Source organism: Pholis gunnellus (genome assembly GCF_910591455.1).
Source record: "Pholis gunnellus genome assembly, chromosome: 12".
NCBI classification, from domain to species: domain Eukaryota; kingdom Metazoa; phylum Chordata; class Actinopteri; order Perciformes; family Pholidae; genus Pholis; species Pholis gunnellus.
The window spans coordinates 21,941,520-21,957,041 of record NC_136539.1 but is presented as its reverse complement, the minus strand read 5'-3'; the positions used below and the strand labels follow the sequence as shown (position 1 = coordinate 21,957,041).

General features: G+C 43.2%; 1 protein-coding gene across 1 annotated transcript in view; it reads left to right on the top strand.

Annotated features, from left to right (window-relative positions):
• Positions 1-15,522, top strand: part of LOC306703722 (aryl hydrocarbon receptor-like) — a gene marked incomplete at both ends in the record, with an annotated part of 35,286 nt that overhangs the window by 9,293 nt on the left and 10,471 nt on the right. Inside the window, 2 exons of the mRNA XM_079169779.1 lie at positions 12,041-12,144; positions 15,223-15,312. Of these exons, the coding sequence (XP_079025905.1) occupies positions 12,041-12,144; positions 15,223-15,312 (194 nt within the window). The remainder of the gene's footprint in view (positions 1-12,040; positions 12,145-15,222; positions 15,313-15,522) is intronic.

The following is a 15,522-nucleotide window of genomic DNA, read 5'->3' as shown; positions in this document are numbered from 1 at the left end:
CCATCACAGATCCATTGACCCTTCAGCATTGAAGCCTTGGATTGTGGGGTCCCTCAAGTGACACCAACATCAGCTTGTCCGTCATCATCAAGGCCACATGCAGTGTTCCAGCATGTCACAGATAATTTGGTGTGGACAATCACTGATATGCTTCTCAGTGTTAGTTTGCTCTCTGCTCTGTATCCACACGTGTGGGGTGAATGTTACTGTCAGGGAGTCAAACACTGCTCTAGTCCAGAGACACATCTCAACAACTAGCAGTGAGACTGAAGTCAAATTTGGTTTGGCTATTTAATTGAATTCTCTGAATATTGACTTCCCTCCTGTGCTGCTTTGAAGCTCCGATGTTCTACTGACCATCATTTAGTTCCATAACTTGAAAACTAAACATAAATGTGTACATTCATGTCCTGCAGAGGCTGAATCTTTTATGTCTTCTAGTTGCATTTGCAGGCAGTTTGCTGGTAAGGTCCAATACACGATATACCAGATTTTCTTTTTAAATCATCATGTGTGTGTATAGAAAAGCAGCTGCGATGCCAACCTGTTCTCACTCCCAACTGAAAATACCAAAGCTTGGCCAGTGGCCCTGTAGGCGCCTGATACCAAAGCACAAATGCACCTCTTAGTGTCTGTATGAGACGCATCGCAACTCCAACGTAAACCCATCAGCTTCCATATTAGACGGTGAGAGCGACGTAAAGAGCAAGAAAGTCAACGAAGGACTGGTGGGAGTGGCTTAATTTACCTTAGTTTTGTTACGTAACTTCCTCACTTCACTAACGCCAGCTATGTCACAAATAAAACACAACCACCATAAGTAAAACCCAACTTGTCAGATACCATCAGTGTATTGGTCTTCAGTAAACATCTCACAGCATTGAACGTTACATTAAAAGATGCTGCAAGACAGCATTGCCATTATGGATTTCTTAATTGTTAGTTCCAGCAGATGAGCAGTGGTTCATCTCCGTAGTGAGGACAGGACCTTGGATGACACACTAAGCCAACAAGAACACTCCTGGGTTTCTTGGAAGAGTCACTACTGCAGCTGCCAAACCTCTTGATTGTCCCTTTTCCTTTTCCTTCCTGCCCTCATTCACACTGGATCCCTTCTTCTTCTTCTTCTTCTTCTCTTGTTTTTTTCTCTCTCTCAGTTGCATGTCAGATGGCCATGATTGTGCTCAGAGATAACACTGTAGCTGGTGTATCGCTGTTTAAAACTGCCGTGGTACAGGATATGAAATTATGATTAATCCTGTGATGTTCCCGTAGTCTGTTGTTAAGGAGAACTCGTTTGAGATGCACTCTATTGTAAACATAGATGAGATTAGAAGAAATAATCCCTGTGACTGCTGGGGGATTCACGTTGCTGTGGTTTGGTGTTGGCTGTGTGTTAGTGTGGGAATGCTTGAATATTGTTTCTGGTTTTACCAGAATCTCAATAAGAAATACCTGGAATATTTTACCAGGTGTACAACTTTTTAACTGATTTCCACTAGTGTTTCATGTCAACACACAGCACGAGGCTGTAATGGATCAGTTAGCATTAGATAACGCCTGATCCAGAAATCTCCACTGCAGCAGCTCTTATATACACCAAACGTTACCGTTTCATTCCTCTCTATATTCTGAAGGTTTCTACAGAGGGGTTTGTTCACATACCATTCATAGTCTGATTTATGCTGCATTTTATGACTAAAAACATGGAGAAAATTCTTTATTATTATGGAAATATCCCAAATCCCCTCTGTGAAAAACGTTTGACTCTAATCCGTCAACAACATGAAACAAGAATTTTGAACCAGGCTTCATCCAAAGTTCAGATATCAGTACAAAAAAACAAACGTCTTAATGTCCGTCATCAACTGGGGAAGTTTCATGGGTTCAAATGTTGACCCTGTTCACCTGTAGTGTCTCCCCTTAAAGCTTCCATCATATTTGTATACGGTTCTAATATGTGTGAGCTAACTATGTCACTAGAATAGTGACGCCCTGTCGACAGTGAGACACGTTTGATTCTTTTGTTTCATCCGCTCTTTCAGCGGCAGCAGCAGGAGATATACATGTTTCATAAGTTTCCATAAGGTTAGACCATCATATCTATTATAAAAGCTCCGGCTTTAAATGTCTTCCATTAATAGAGTCGGCAAACATGGACCTGCACATCACATGCGTTACGCAACTCCCGCTGGATCAGGACATGAATATAGAGAATGAATTATGTAAAACACTGTGCTGATCCGAGTAGAATGTAGCTTTGTCGCGTACGCTCAACGCGCACGCTGTAGATTGATTTAATAGACGCTATATTAAAGTAGAGTCTCTTGTGAGACGTTTTTATTGCCAAAAATAAAGCGGCTGAATTCACGTCGATCAACTCAAATTTGAATTTGCTGTGGGGTTCTTCTGCAGAACGTGTCGCTGCGGGCCTGAGGTCCGAGAGAATACCAGGCCGAATAACTCAGTTTTAATGAAATGAAAGTGCATACATCGCTGCCAATGACACGGCACGCAGAGAACAGCTGGAAATATCTGCAGCCTTTCTATAGCATGCCGCCACCGCTGCTGCTGCTCTAGGACCGGTTATGTAAGCTATTGTGAAAGTCTTGTGACATGTCATGATACCTACATCTCTGTTTTGGTCTGAATGAAGGCGATGATTTGTTGTTTGAAAAAGCCACTTCCCCTCCCCCCTCCCCCCTCCTTCCTGTAGGTCATCTATGTGCACACAAACGAAAGGCAGAGCTATCTGGGTTACATGATCGTCAGCGGGTCATCCCTTCATGACGACCCTGCCTCCCTCCCTCCCTCCCTCCGTCCTTCCCCTACAGGGCTTAACCCCCCATCCCCCAGCCCCGCTGATCACGATACGGCACAGTGAGGAATGCAGGCCACCAAAGGGGGAAAACCTGGTAATCAGCAGTGACCCCGCCCCAAATCCCATCACTCCTCACCACCTCCTCCTCCTCCTCCTCCTCCTCCTCCTCCTCCTCCTCCTCCTCCTCCCACCTATCTGGATTCGCCTCCCATAAGCAAATATGCAACCATGTGATCGAGAAACCTCGGGAGACACGAAAGCAGCACAGGGTGCGTGCTTTCCCCTCCTGCATTAGTGACCGCGTGTTCATGTTCAGCCTCTATACGTGTGGCCGTGTGTGTGTGTGTGTGTTGCGTGCATCCATGTGTATGTTAGTGGATGTGGGGGTGGTATGTTTGCATCGCGTGTTCATTTACTGCAGTGTTTGGGGGGGGTGAAGGAGTTGAAACGTTCTATATTTACTCCCCTGCCATTCACACTTTGGGTAGAATAATTACCGCACAAACACAGACACACACATACCGTGTGCGCCGCACCGCACCGCGCGGTGTGTACATGCTGAAGCACACAGTCGCTGGTTCTGCTCTCCTCGTCCTGCACAGCGAGGAGATGGAGCAACGCAATCGCTGCCGTGTAGCTCGTTGACCTTCAGAGGTTGAATGCTTTTGTTCTGTCACGTGATGACAGTGTAGTTCTTGTGATGCACATTAGGACCCCGACAAATTATTGCTCAGAAAAAAATGGTGTGTTGAAGCGTTCTGTGTGAGAAAATGCTTCAATTGTATACATTTAGGAGACTTACGCATAACATAGCAGTTATAAATAGCACTGCTGATCAGATCACATCTTTTACTAAGTAAACTTAAAGCCCAAAAGTATGTGCATCCAAAATATACTTTCAAGTCCCAGAAGTAAAACATACTTATTATGCAGAATGGCCTATTTCATGAGGTTTGTTATTGGATTATAAGTATTCATGCATTAATGTGTTCGTCTTTAATTGCAGAGAATGAATTATCCACCCCGGATATCGTTAAAGTTTATATTATCTGAACCTGTAACAATGCATCGTAATGTATTTGTTGATTATCTTAACTAAAGTTGTCAGATAAATATAGTGGAGTAGAAGTATAAAGTAGCAGAAAATGAAAACATACATATACGGTACAAATACCTCAAAACTGTAGTTAAGCGAGGTACTTTAGTAAACGTACCTGCTGAACAAGCTAAAGCAGCTGTAAGTGTTCTCCAACGTTCAACTCAAAACATATTTGAGCTCTATTCTGGTTGAGTTAAACAGCACAGCGCTGTGAAACAACAACGCACACAAACTGCATGTCAGTTGTCACAGCTGATCTGCATCCAGAGTGCTTCCTCTACGCTGTCAGCATCCTGAACTGCACTTCCTGATGAGGTGCGAACATGTTCCAGATTATCACCTGAGCTGAGCAGACAGTGACTTTAGACTTCCTGGTTACAGAGAGATGCTAAAAGAAGCTCATTAAAAAACAAACACGGGTGCAGGTTACGCTGTCACGTTACTCGGTCCGTTGTTGTTGTTTTTATCAGTCAGACTTTATTCTCACTCCAACAGACCATGTGGCATCGTGCACAGCGTGATTCAAGGCTGATGTGATTTTTTTAAATGACCCACTGTCGCCCCTCACAAGCTACGTGGGGTATTTTACGTTTTCTAATGGTTAAAACGCTGTTTTCTCACAAACTAGGTTGCATATTGTGTCCTGCAGCCTCCATCATGAAGATGAATCTGTAGTCAGAGAACAGACCAATCGATTTGTAATTTAATGTTTTGATCAGTTGTGTCAAGTGCAGAGGAAATGTTCAAGTCGCCTCTGATTATCCAAATGTACAGCTTCTAAAACCAGGCAGCGTGCTGCAGGCCTCAAATGAAGCATGCGTCTGCAGCTGCAGGCATTTTGCTCATCTCTTACTCTCACAAACTCACTTTGGTGGAGAGTTATGGAGGCATTTCATCAGAAAGCAATGACCAATGACAGGTCAGGAGTTTGCTGTTTTATTTCAATAGAGAGAATAACAGTTGATTTTCTATTGTACAGACTACTTGAAATGACGCATTAGTCAAATATGTTCATGCATTTTCAGAAAGTTAAATAAACCTACAGTGTAACCTAAAAAGGTAAAGCATGCAAACTCTCTGCAGGTGCATTTCAGGGTCGAGGCACATAGAAGTAGGAGGGAACAAAAAGTAAGAGAATAAACAGGACCTACATGTGAAAGTCACCAGTAAACCCAGCAGACAGTGCAGTAAATATACTCTGTAAGAGAGATGACTGACGGCCTTCTCCTCCCTGAAAGTAAAAGTAATTCTGTTTTTGCTCTCGTCCACGCGGCCTGAATCGGTCCTGGCACGGGTCCAAAACAAACCTCAGCTCCTCCACCATGTCACCAGTATAGTATGGGCCATGCGGGAGGGGCGTGTCCTCTAATCGTCAACATTAACACAGCGGCTGAGGATGTCCGACATCATGGGTCCCTGTCACCGTGCCCCCCCCCCCTCTACAGGGCTTAATACGCCGGGTTAATGCCGTCCAAATATAGCACGGTTTCATGGTTCAGACTCCTGCTATTGTCATATCATGTGACCACAGACATGCAATATGTGGTGTAAACAAACAAGTTAATTCTGATACGTCACCGACTGAACAGTACGCAGAGGGCTATATATATATATATATATATATATGGGATTATTTTTAATTTGATTAGTTATATAAAGAAAGATATACCATATCAATACTAATACTCACACTGTAGCTTGAGCCGCATTGTGAAGCTCACTAAAGTCTGCACGACCGTGATGAGCGACAGAGAAGAGAAAGTGTCCCTGTGTTGGTTTTAACAGCGGCTCTTTGGCGTTAAGTAACACTTTAGCCCAGATCTGTCCTGTGATTGGTCGCAAAAGCTTTGTTAAGTCTCTTTTTGGCAGCGTCATGTGTGTGTGTGTGTGTATGTGTGTGTTTCGTTGTCATCGAGGGTACAGGGCAACCTGTAACAACGCTCTGGAAAGAGGCCAGGGTGGCATGTAAGGATGGGCTGGGGATTGAGGCGGCACAAGCACAGAACATCCCCGCTAATCCTGTTGTAAATAGCATTATGGGACAAATTGAAAATGGCCAAAATATTTGGTAAATGTTTGCAGTGAGCTAAATGTTTTTTGGGTCTCAGCCTGCAGCGGAGTGAAAGCCCCCCTGTGAGATAAACCCCAGGAGGTCTGGCTCTCTCCGTGGAGCGGTGTCAGTAAGCTTTGTGCCAGAGGCCCCGGGATGAAGGCCGGGACCAGCGCCAAGCTGGCTTCTGGGTCACAGTCCCAGGACTACGGGACATCATTTAGTTTTGCAGGTCTGCGCCGTTCTAAAACTTTGTCTCCAAAAAAAAGGATAACATTCATAATCTAGGAAGAAAACCAAATTCCTGCCTGGATTACGTCCACTGGCAACGTTTCCTCTCCAGTGACACATTCTTCTGGCGCGATAAAGTGCAGGACCTTGACACCAGAGTGTGGTTAGCTTTGAGACGATAAATAGTCATTTCTGTATTTTACAACCCTATTTCCCCATGTCTTGGTTAATGGGGACAACATTTTTTTAAAGTTGGACAATGAAAAACAACATGAGGTCACATGAACAAGCAGATATTTAGTGTTACATTTCAGAGGTTTTTTTGTATTGCCACATATTGACCCCACTATTTAGTATAAGTTGTTTTGGATTCGACTGCACCATTCTCTGGTGCATGGGTGGCGGAGATAAGTTAAAATATATATTATGATAAAGTTTGGTTCAAGCTGCATCTTCTGCCTTCTAGAGGCACCGTGCAATAAAAACAAACACCAGCCGAAGGCAGCTGAAGTGTCTGGTTTTCAGGGTCACTGCTTGTTTGTCAGGTTTGATCTGTCAAATACTGCAGCAGATAAGAGACCGAGGGCCGACGTGAGGCCCACGGAGAAGAAGACCCACAAAGTCCTCCTCTTCATCACTCTACTGCAGCTCTGGAGCGACACTAAAAAAAAACGAGTTACAAGAAGATACAATTCAGCCAAATTACTGGATGACGACCTCATGGCCATTGCACACACCTGGTATTGTCAGGTCTTCTTGGGTGACCCAATCACAAGTGAGCATCTCCAAGTACATCAGTTCACACCTGGCATTAGAATTTGTCTCCTCATGCGTCTGGAGAAGGGCTGGGTATCGTTTGAAAACGACGATGCCAATAGAGTGCTTCATTCAATACCCATCATGTGAAAGGAAGCTGTGTGTGTGTGACCCATCGGCTTGTTCATCTCGGCAGCTCTTTACGGTCCTCAAACAGTGTTTACTGCCTGTAACGCCTTTCCAGGGCCGAGTTATTGCGGAAGCGTAACGCCCATCCTCTTAGTCTGCCGGAAAATTAAAAGAAGAAGAAGAAGAAGAAAATCCAAGCTGTACAGACTGACCAGAATCATCCAAAATGTGTGATACACTCTTAATATATCTTTAAGGGCTTTTAAAAAAAAAAGCCAGCTTCACCGATTTGAGGAAGAGAAGAAAAGCCGCAGCTTTGATGACGTACTTTTCTTTGTTTCACGACGCATCAGTGTTTACACTTCACAACTATGCGGTCAAACAGACAGGTGGTTTGAGTTTAGTGCCGTCTACTTATGATCCGATCGGCCAAGACGGATTTTAAAACCTAGCTAAACAGCGCCATCTGCTCCATTTGAGAAGGTTTGAGATTAAATCGGCCAATGTTGAGGCAAAAAAACAGAAGTTATTGTGCAAAAGCAAAGTGAGGATGGTTTCATCTGGACATTAGAGGTCATGGACGCTGACCTGCTCGTGTCATATTCTGTGTTTTGATTTTGACTTTGTTTGTTGTCCGGTCACTTCGGAGCTCCGTTATGCAAAGATAAGCATGTTTGGGAAAGCCAAGCTGCTCTACTCAGTTCACTGGAGTCGCCTCTGGGAGATCGCCCGAGCGCTATCATGCCACATGTATGTGACGGCAGTGGGAAATGTAAATTTTTCATTATGTACACTTGTGCCCGCTGAAGCTTGATAACGAGATCTGCTCTTTGTCCTCCTCCCGGCCATTCAGCAGGCTTTGTGTTGCCCCACTTCTTCTGGCTGGATTACGCCAGCGACCGCTGCTGCGTACCTGCGGTTTCTGATGTGTAAACTACCAAAAGTGCAAACACAGATGCTGACAGAAAGAAGTGCTCACTGACAGAAGAAACACAGACGCAGAGAGAGAGCACCGTGCACGTCAGGGCAAACGGTTTCACATGATCGTAACGTCACAAACTTTGTTTTCTCGTCATCAGGAAACAATTATCAAAATGACTTTTCTTTCCTGTTATCGGGAAATAATGATCACAATAATCTTTCTTTCCTGTTGTCGGGGAATAATTATCATATAATCGTGATACGATAAGCTTTGTTTTCTAGATATGACAAAACACTTCTATCTCGACTTTAACCGGTGATGATGTAATAACGCTCTAAAATCACGTCACTGGCAGAGAGATTGACCTTTTGCTATTAAAGCTGGAGCTGCAACCAAACTGAGTGTCTCATAATGTTTTAGTGGTTGATGGTGAGCCAAATTACAGATGCAAGGCCCTGCAATGATATGATTAGAGACTCAAACTGTCTGCGGTCGGGAACACTTAGTTAGATTACACATGAGTCAACTTCTGGCAGAAAGCTATTTATATTTTTTATCACACCAGAGTATCACAAATGTTTTTTGTTATAATAATCACAAGAAGCTAACAGGACTTATGTCTTGATCATTAAAGGGAAATGTTGTGATTTTGTAAACAAGACAAAATAGTTTTGGGATCCCAAGAGAGGAAATCACAAGTAAATGAAACATACAGGCAAGGTAACCGCTAATTATAACAGTTGTAGTTGTAGTTTCTTTTGTTTTTGTTCTACTTTTTATTTTTGGACATTATAGATATATGAAATATGTGTTTCTTATGGCTGTAGTATGAAAGGGTAGTACACAAAAACAGTTAATGTACTCCAAAGTATTGTGCTAATGCTAAAGGATGAGTAATATATATGATGCATGAGTACATCTATGAATACATATCAATACATAATCAAAAGTGAGAAAATAATCTTCGACAGGAAAACTTGAACCGGTGAACAAATGGCAACTAAAGATAATTTATTATTGGTAAATGATTTATTTACGTTTCTTTTTGTTACTTATAAAAACAGGCTTTTTACACGTTTACTTCAAAAAAAGATGTTGTTAAGCAGTCGGGCTGCAAAGTAGCGAAGAGGGCCGACTAGAGTTTCTGCCTCCAGATCACTCGTTTCACTCCACCAACAGTGCAAAACTCAAAGATGTGACGTATGGAATATTTATAGCTGAGCGCTCACATTTAAGAAGCTGGAAGCAGCAAATGGTCGTCTTTTTTCAATGATGAATGACGAATCAAAATGTGATAATTGTCTCAAGCTTTTTTACATGTGATAGCTGATCATGGAGACGGACAGCGAACAAAGAGAGACGCAAACAAAGAAGCCTGGCTGTTAATAAACTCAAGGACATATCTAGCATAATGCGATGCCCACGGCATCTCCTCACCGATGCGTTAGATTAAGTCGCACATTGTTCTCCTACGAAGAGTCGACCCAAGGTGTATGGGAATAAGGTCAGGGGTGTCGAACCAAAGCCGTGCCTCGTGTGAAGGTACGAGCCCCCGTCGGACCCTCCGGACAAAGCCCGTATGCTGTCCGGTGCCCGCCCCGACACTCCGAACGCCGCCCCGCCCCTCGGACGGACTCCTTGTTAACCCCCTTTGCAGACAACAAAAGATCTGACCCAGAACCCAGTCACCCAATCATGTCATACACCACCCTCGGGGTCAAAGGTGATCGCGGGTCGCAGCACGGTGCTCCTGCAGGGGTCAGAGATTAATGTGGCTGACCGCTGCTCTCTTTCTCATGACATCACCGCAGCTCATCGTCTCACATTAGAGAAACGGAAAATGGTTCTGATGAGATCAGCCGCAACTAGCGATTCATGAATCAGCTGATGATCTATTGTCAGCTAGGTGTCCGACCAACTGTCCGAATCCTGAGAGATCTCAACTCAAAGAAGAGCAGCACAACTTCCCACTGGAGAAACAATCAGTCATTTGGATTGTCGTTCAAGTAATCGATATTGGGAATTAAATTATTGTCTTATAAGTCCAAACATCCTACGAAACCAATGAGACAAAAGCACCAAAGAGTGGAGATAACTCAGCTGCAGTTATTACCAAACAAAATGAGTTCAATAGACGGAGTCTGCAGCTTATTAGGTCCTATTGTGGTTGACAACACTTTACATTTTATATTTAGTTTTTGTTACATACGGGAGCCCTGAGAGGCAAGTGACAAAAATGTATTTGGTCCATTATCTGATCTAAATATTCGTTCCTGTGTTTATGACTTAAGAACAGGTGAAGAACAGGACCATGTTTCTCATTTTCAGGTCATTTGAAACATACATTGTTCACATTTGCAGTCTTCTTCTACTCTTTATTTGGCAGTCAGATTGTACAAATTGTGCACAACTGAGCACCTTTCATTTGATCCGACGTTCAGGGATCCGTTCCACGAAGAGGCTTTTCTGAGTTCTCTGGAATCCACTTACACCTGGACTGAAGTAACTGTTCAGTGTTTTCTCGGCAAAGTGCTCCAGATAACTCGGTGAACCTGCCTCTCGGGACACATCCAGGCTTTGTTTTGTGACCAATTACATTTTGGTAGAAAAGCAAACAAGTTAAGAAAATCATGCACATAGAGAATCCTGAGTTTCCTAAAAACATTATCTCAGATTTAACAGTTTAACATCAGCACCCGGTGCACAAACAACACAAAGAAAAAGATAAAACTGCTCTGATGTCACGCTGGGAAACAAGGAGAATCCCATTAGGATGAGAGCAGCTGGGGCCACCAGCCAATGAAGGACTGGGAGTGTGTGTGTGTGTGTGTGTGTGGGGGGGGGACTGTCGCCTAAAGGAACCGTCGCCTCGCTTGAGCGTAGCAACGACTCATTTCTGCAAAAGACAGAAAGCTTTTTTATCTCCAACAGCTCTGTTTTCTCATCAATTCGTTTGGTGGAAAGATTACAAATATTTAAAGTTTTGGCCTAAATTCGCAAAATAACCTTAATTTCATAAAGATCTGACTTGTTATGTCCATAATTAGATTGTTTTTTAAACTTAGCTTTCGGATGTTGGCTTTACTTTCATCTGTTTTTGTGGACCTCACTGCTGTTTTTGATTTATATGAAGTATGAACTATGAATGAACAATTATTCCTCTGTTATGAAAAACAATTACAAAACTCCAATAACAAAAATCTAATTTTCAACATATTTTGCGTTCGGGATGTGTGGCGCTGCGTAACACTCATCACATATCTGTGACGTGTGCGTGTGGAGCACATGAAGGATCCATGTATGGAGCCATGTTCCACGCTTTTTAAAGGGCCGGTGGTCTCCTGGACCTCAATCAGAACATTTGGGTTAAGAGAGGTTTCTTTTTGTTTTGGAGGCCTAAATAATTATTTTCATGACTGATTAATCTGCTGATTATTCTCTCAATTAGATGATTGTTTGGTCTAATACAAAGTCAAAATGGCACATCTTCAATGATGGTTTGTTCAAAGTCCAAAGATGTTCAGTTTGCTGGAAGAAAAGCAGCAAAAACTCACTTAATACTCGATTTAAAAACCACAAAATGATCCATTTGTCGATATAGTTACGCTTCCCTTTACTCAGTCAGTCTCAGGATGTAAAAGACTAATATTCATTCACTCCAGTCAGTATGTATCAAACTGTGCTCAGTGTGTAAAGCTGCAGGGCTGCAGAGCGAAAGAACAGCAAGAGATTTGTTTTCCTGTTCTGGTGTAGATCACTGCCGACATAAAGATTGTGATGTAAGCAAGTCAGACCAAACAAAAGCTCTGGATTTGGCGAAGTAGAACCTTCAGATTCCATGTGATGAATGTTTAAGGAGCCGGGGTCGGGGCCTGCATGCAGCATCTTTAGCTCACTAAACATAAAGCGATCTGACAGTCGCAGCAGTGCTTTGCAAACATCATCACAGGACTAAAAACCTGTCTGTCTCTCCTCCTCCTCCTCCTCCTCCTCCTCCTCCTCCTCCTCCTCCCCGTCTGTCCCTCTCTACAGTCACCCTGACCGGAGCGACTCAAGCTGCTGTGAACGATGACGACAGCAAAACAGCAGCAGCAGCGGTTGAGGCCAAGATTCCTGAAGGCGAACTGTTGCTGCAGGTATTAAAGCCGTGTTTGTTGTTGTCTCTCTGTTTCTATCCACCTCACCTTTATTCATGCATCTTTAAACACAAACGCTTCATTTCTCCAAAACAGCCAAAGTTCAATACGTTCGTCGTGTTTTAGAGGACAGCGATTTGTTGCACTGATTCAGTTTGTGTGTCAGGACCGCTCTCGTGTTTTCACTTTGTTTTGGGGTTTTTTTCTTCCTGACAAGTGCCCAAAATCTATTTAGGCCAATGACCGAGGCTCGGAGGCTCGGAGGCTCAGCAGCTTACCACTCAATAAGTCTGCCGCTGTCTGCCGCTGTCTGCCGCATCCTAATCTGAAAGAGCTCCATGTTTGGGATAACTTGCCTAAATGAGGATTCCTTTGAACAGAACGGTGACGTGTAGAGCACGATTTGTGGTTCAAAGACAAGACTCAGTCAGTTTTATTCGAATCACTGTCGACCTGTTTTTACATTTTATTTTTTTTTACAACTTGTCATATTTGTGTAGTTTCCGACATACTTCCTGTCAGTTATGTTCTACTCATATTGAAAGGAATTTGTTTGACATTTTGGGAGTTGGTTAACGTCATCACGCCGACTAGTTCGCCTTCAGCTTGGCGGTGGCGACGTGAGGTCATGTGACCTGAAGTTCCTTTATAGCTTTACGAGACATGTAGAGTACATTTTAAACAAAGCAACCATTTAAGAAAAACTATTTTAAGCTTAGATTTGTCTCCTAACGGAAGCGTTGACACATGATTAGTTGAAGGACCTTCAGATATTTAATAATCTCTCATTTGAAACTTTGCTGATTAAAAGAAAAATTGCCTTTCCAAAATACGGGTATAGGGTTCAATAAGACAAACAACATAAGGAGCAAATAGAATGAAAAAATAATCATAATTTGATATCATCTCTTTGTAAAATACAACATTCACTATTTTAAACATTTCACCAGACTTCCAGGTCACAGTTGAGCTTTTTTAAGAAAAGGTGGATCAGCAGCTTTCCATTCCGGTGAAACCGGAGTAAAAACAATCCTCCTGGTTCGCGGCGGTTACGCGGCCTCTGCACCGTAACGTGGGACTGAGCGGAGAGCTCAGCTCGCCGGCTGCCAGATCTGTTTGGGATCCGCCGGAGTCATTGATTTTCCAGTCCAGTTCCTCCCAATGTGCATCGCGACGGCATTCCAGGAGAGGAGAGGAAACAGCCTGCCCGCCGCGCCCCGACCCGACCGGGGAGGTTTCGTTATTATGATAAGCCCGCATTTCCCCGGCTTGGTGGTAATGAGAAATGAAAGCTCGTTTGGAGGAAAAGCGAGTGAGTGTTCCACAGGGGGTGGGGGGGGACTCCTCCTCCTCCTCCTCCTAATAGTCGGGATGAGAGCGGTTCACAGGCTGAGGAATGCGAGGTTTATTTCTGAAGCCTGAGTCTGAGTCGGTCTCCTTGCTGTTCTTCACATCAGACGTTGGTGAATTATAGACGAGATGTGAGCACATCAATTATTCAGACCCAGAAAAATGGAGGAAACATGGCAGAAAGTTTTAATTATGGTTTACTCTTTCTTCATTATTGAAAACAAAACATGTAGAATGGGTCATTGTTGACAATAGCTGACAACGACGATCTTTATTCTCATGAATTTATTCTATTTCATGCAAAATAAATCTGTAAGCCGTCGCTCTTCTTGCGCTCACGCTCGTGACTGAATCCAATCACTTGCAGCTGGGAGGTTAATGAGTGCGCATGAGTAGAATATCTGGTGTTAAAAGATATGGCCTCATTTCTGACGGTTGCACAGCTTTGCGCATCGCAGCAGCAGCAGCAGCAGCAGCAGAGCATGTTCTTCTTTTCCTAAATTTGAATTAACGTTGTGGGGAATTACACAAGAGGTTAAGATTATTTTATTAAGATTAGTGCAACACGAGTAAGTGAAGAAGTGATATCATGGGATGGAATTTAGCGCCGGCTCGGTGGCTGTTTGTGTGAAACGCTCAACCTGACATTTGGATGTTTGTGTGTGATGACTCAAAAAGATAACATCTCCAGCATTACTCATCTCTGATTTAGGAAGTGTGTGTGTGTGTGTGTGTGTGTGTGTGTGTGTGTGTGTGTGTGTGTGTGTGTTTGTATGGTAACATTTGGTAAACAGAGGGAGGGCATGGTGCGTTTAGTGAGGTGGAAACGTTGCACCAGCTGTTCCCCTTTGAAGAGAAACAATCAGTGTGCTCCATTTCACTTAGCATGCTTCCTCCTTTTCCTTCCTCTCCTCCTTTCATGTCCTTCCTTCCTTCCTTCCTTCCTACTATACTTCCTTTTGAGATCCAAGCTTTATTTTACTGTAGTGCTCCAATCTACTCCGACATTACAAACCTGAACCTCTGCTGCTGTTACTAACAAATTGAGGAACTTTATATATATTCTTTTACCTTTAACACAAATTCAATAATTCATATATCTTTATTGACTAAAGGTCTGCATCTAGGCACAAAAACACATTTACCCTCAACATTGTTCCATTATTTAAGTTAGTGATTTACTGTGATTTATTGTTTTGGATGCAGACGTTGGGACAATGTTCCTCACTTCTTTGATATCGAAGTGCCGAACCGACTCGTTCTCAGTCCACAGTCACGAATACGGCAGCCTGGTCAGGGGCCCACATGCACATTGTGTCTCTTTGTGTTGTTTTTTTGTCTCATTGTAGTTATTTTGTGTCTTATTTGGTTGTTTTTTGTGTCTCTTTACAGCCGTTTGATGTTTTGTGATTTTTTTTTGAGGACATGTGTATTTTTTGGTTGTTCTGTGTCTTTGTTGATGTTTTGATCCTCTTTTTAGTCTTTTGTGTCGTTTTATTTTTGTATTTGGTCATTTTACTGTAGCTAACTCTACCAGTTCAGAAACCCTGAAATGAGCGACATTCATCAGGATCACTTGCAAACCACCTCCTCATATATAATGCTTTGGTCGATCATTACTGACTAGAACAAAGCGCAGGCACAACTTCTTACAATGTGTTTTCCATTTTCTAAACTACAATAACTGAATGTCCTGTTAACTGTCTGCATCCTTTGTTTGACCCACAGGCTCTCAACGGTTTCGTCATGGTTCTCACAGCCGGTGGGACCATCTTCTACTCCTCTCACACCATCCAGGACTACCTGGGCTTCCACCAGGTATTCTTTTCTATGTCCATACCTCTGACTTGATGCTGTAGCAACTTCCTTTTATTCTCATGAGGTGAAGAAAAAAGAGAAAATGTGACATAGAGATCCCCGACTGTAGTCTCTGCCTCTACATCTCACACACCTCCAGCACCTAGAACGGTGTGTATTTATTAGCTCCGCCCCCCCCAGGAGGGGCTGGGGAGTCTCCAAAATCAGTCA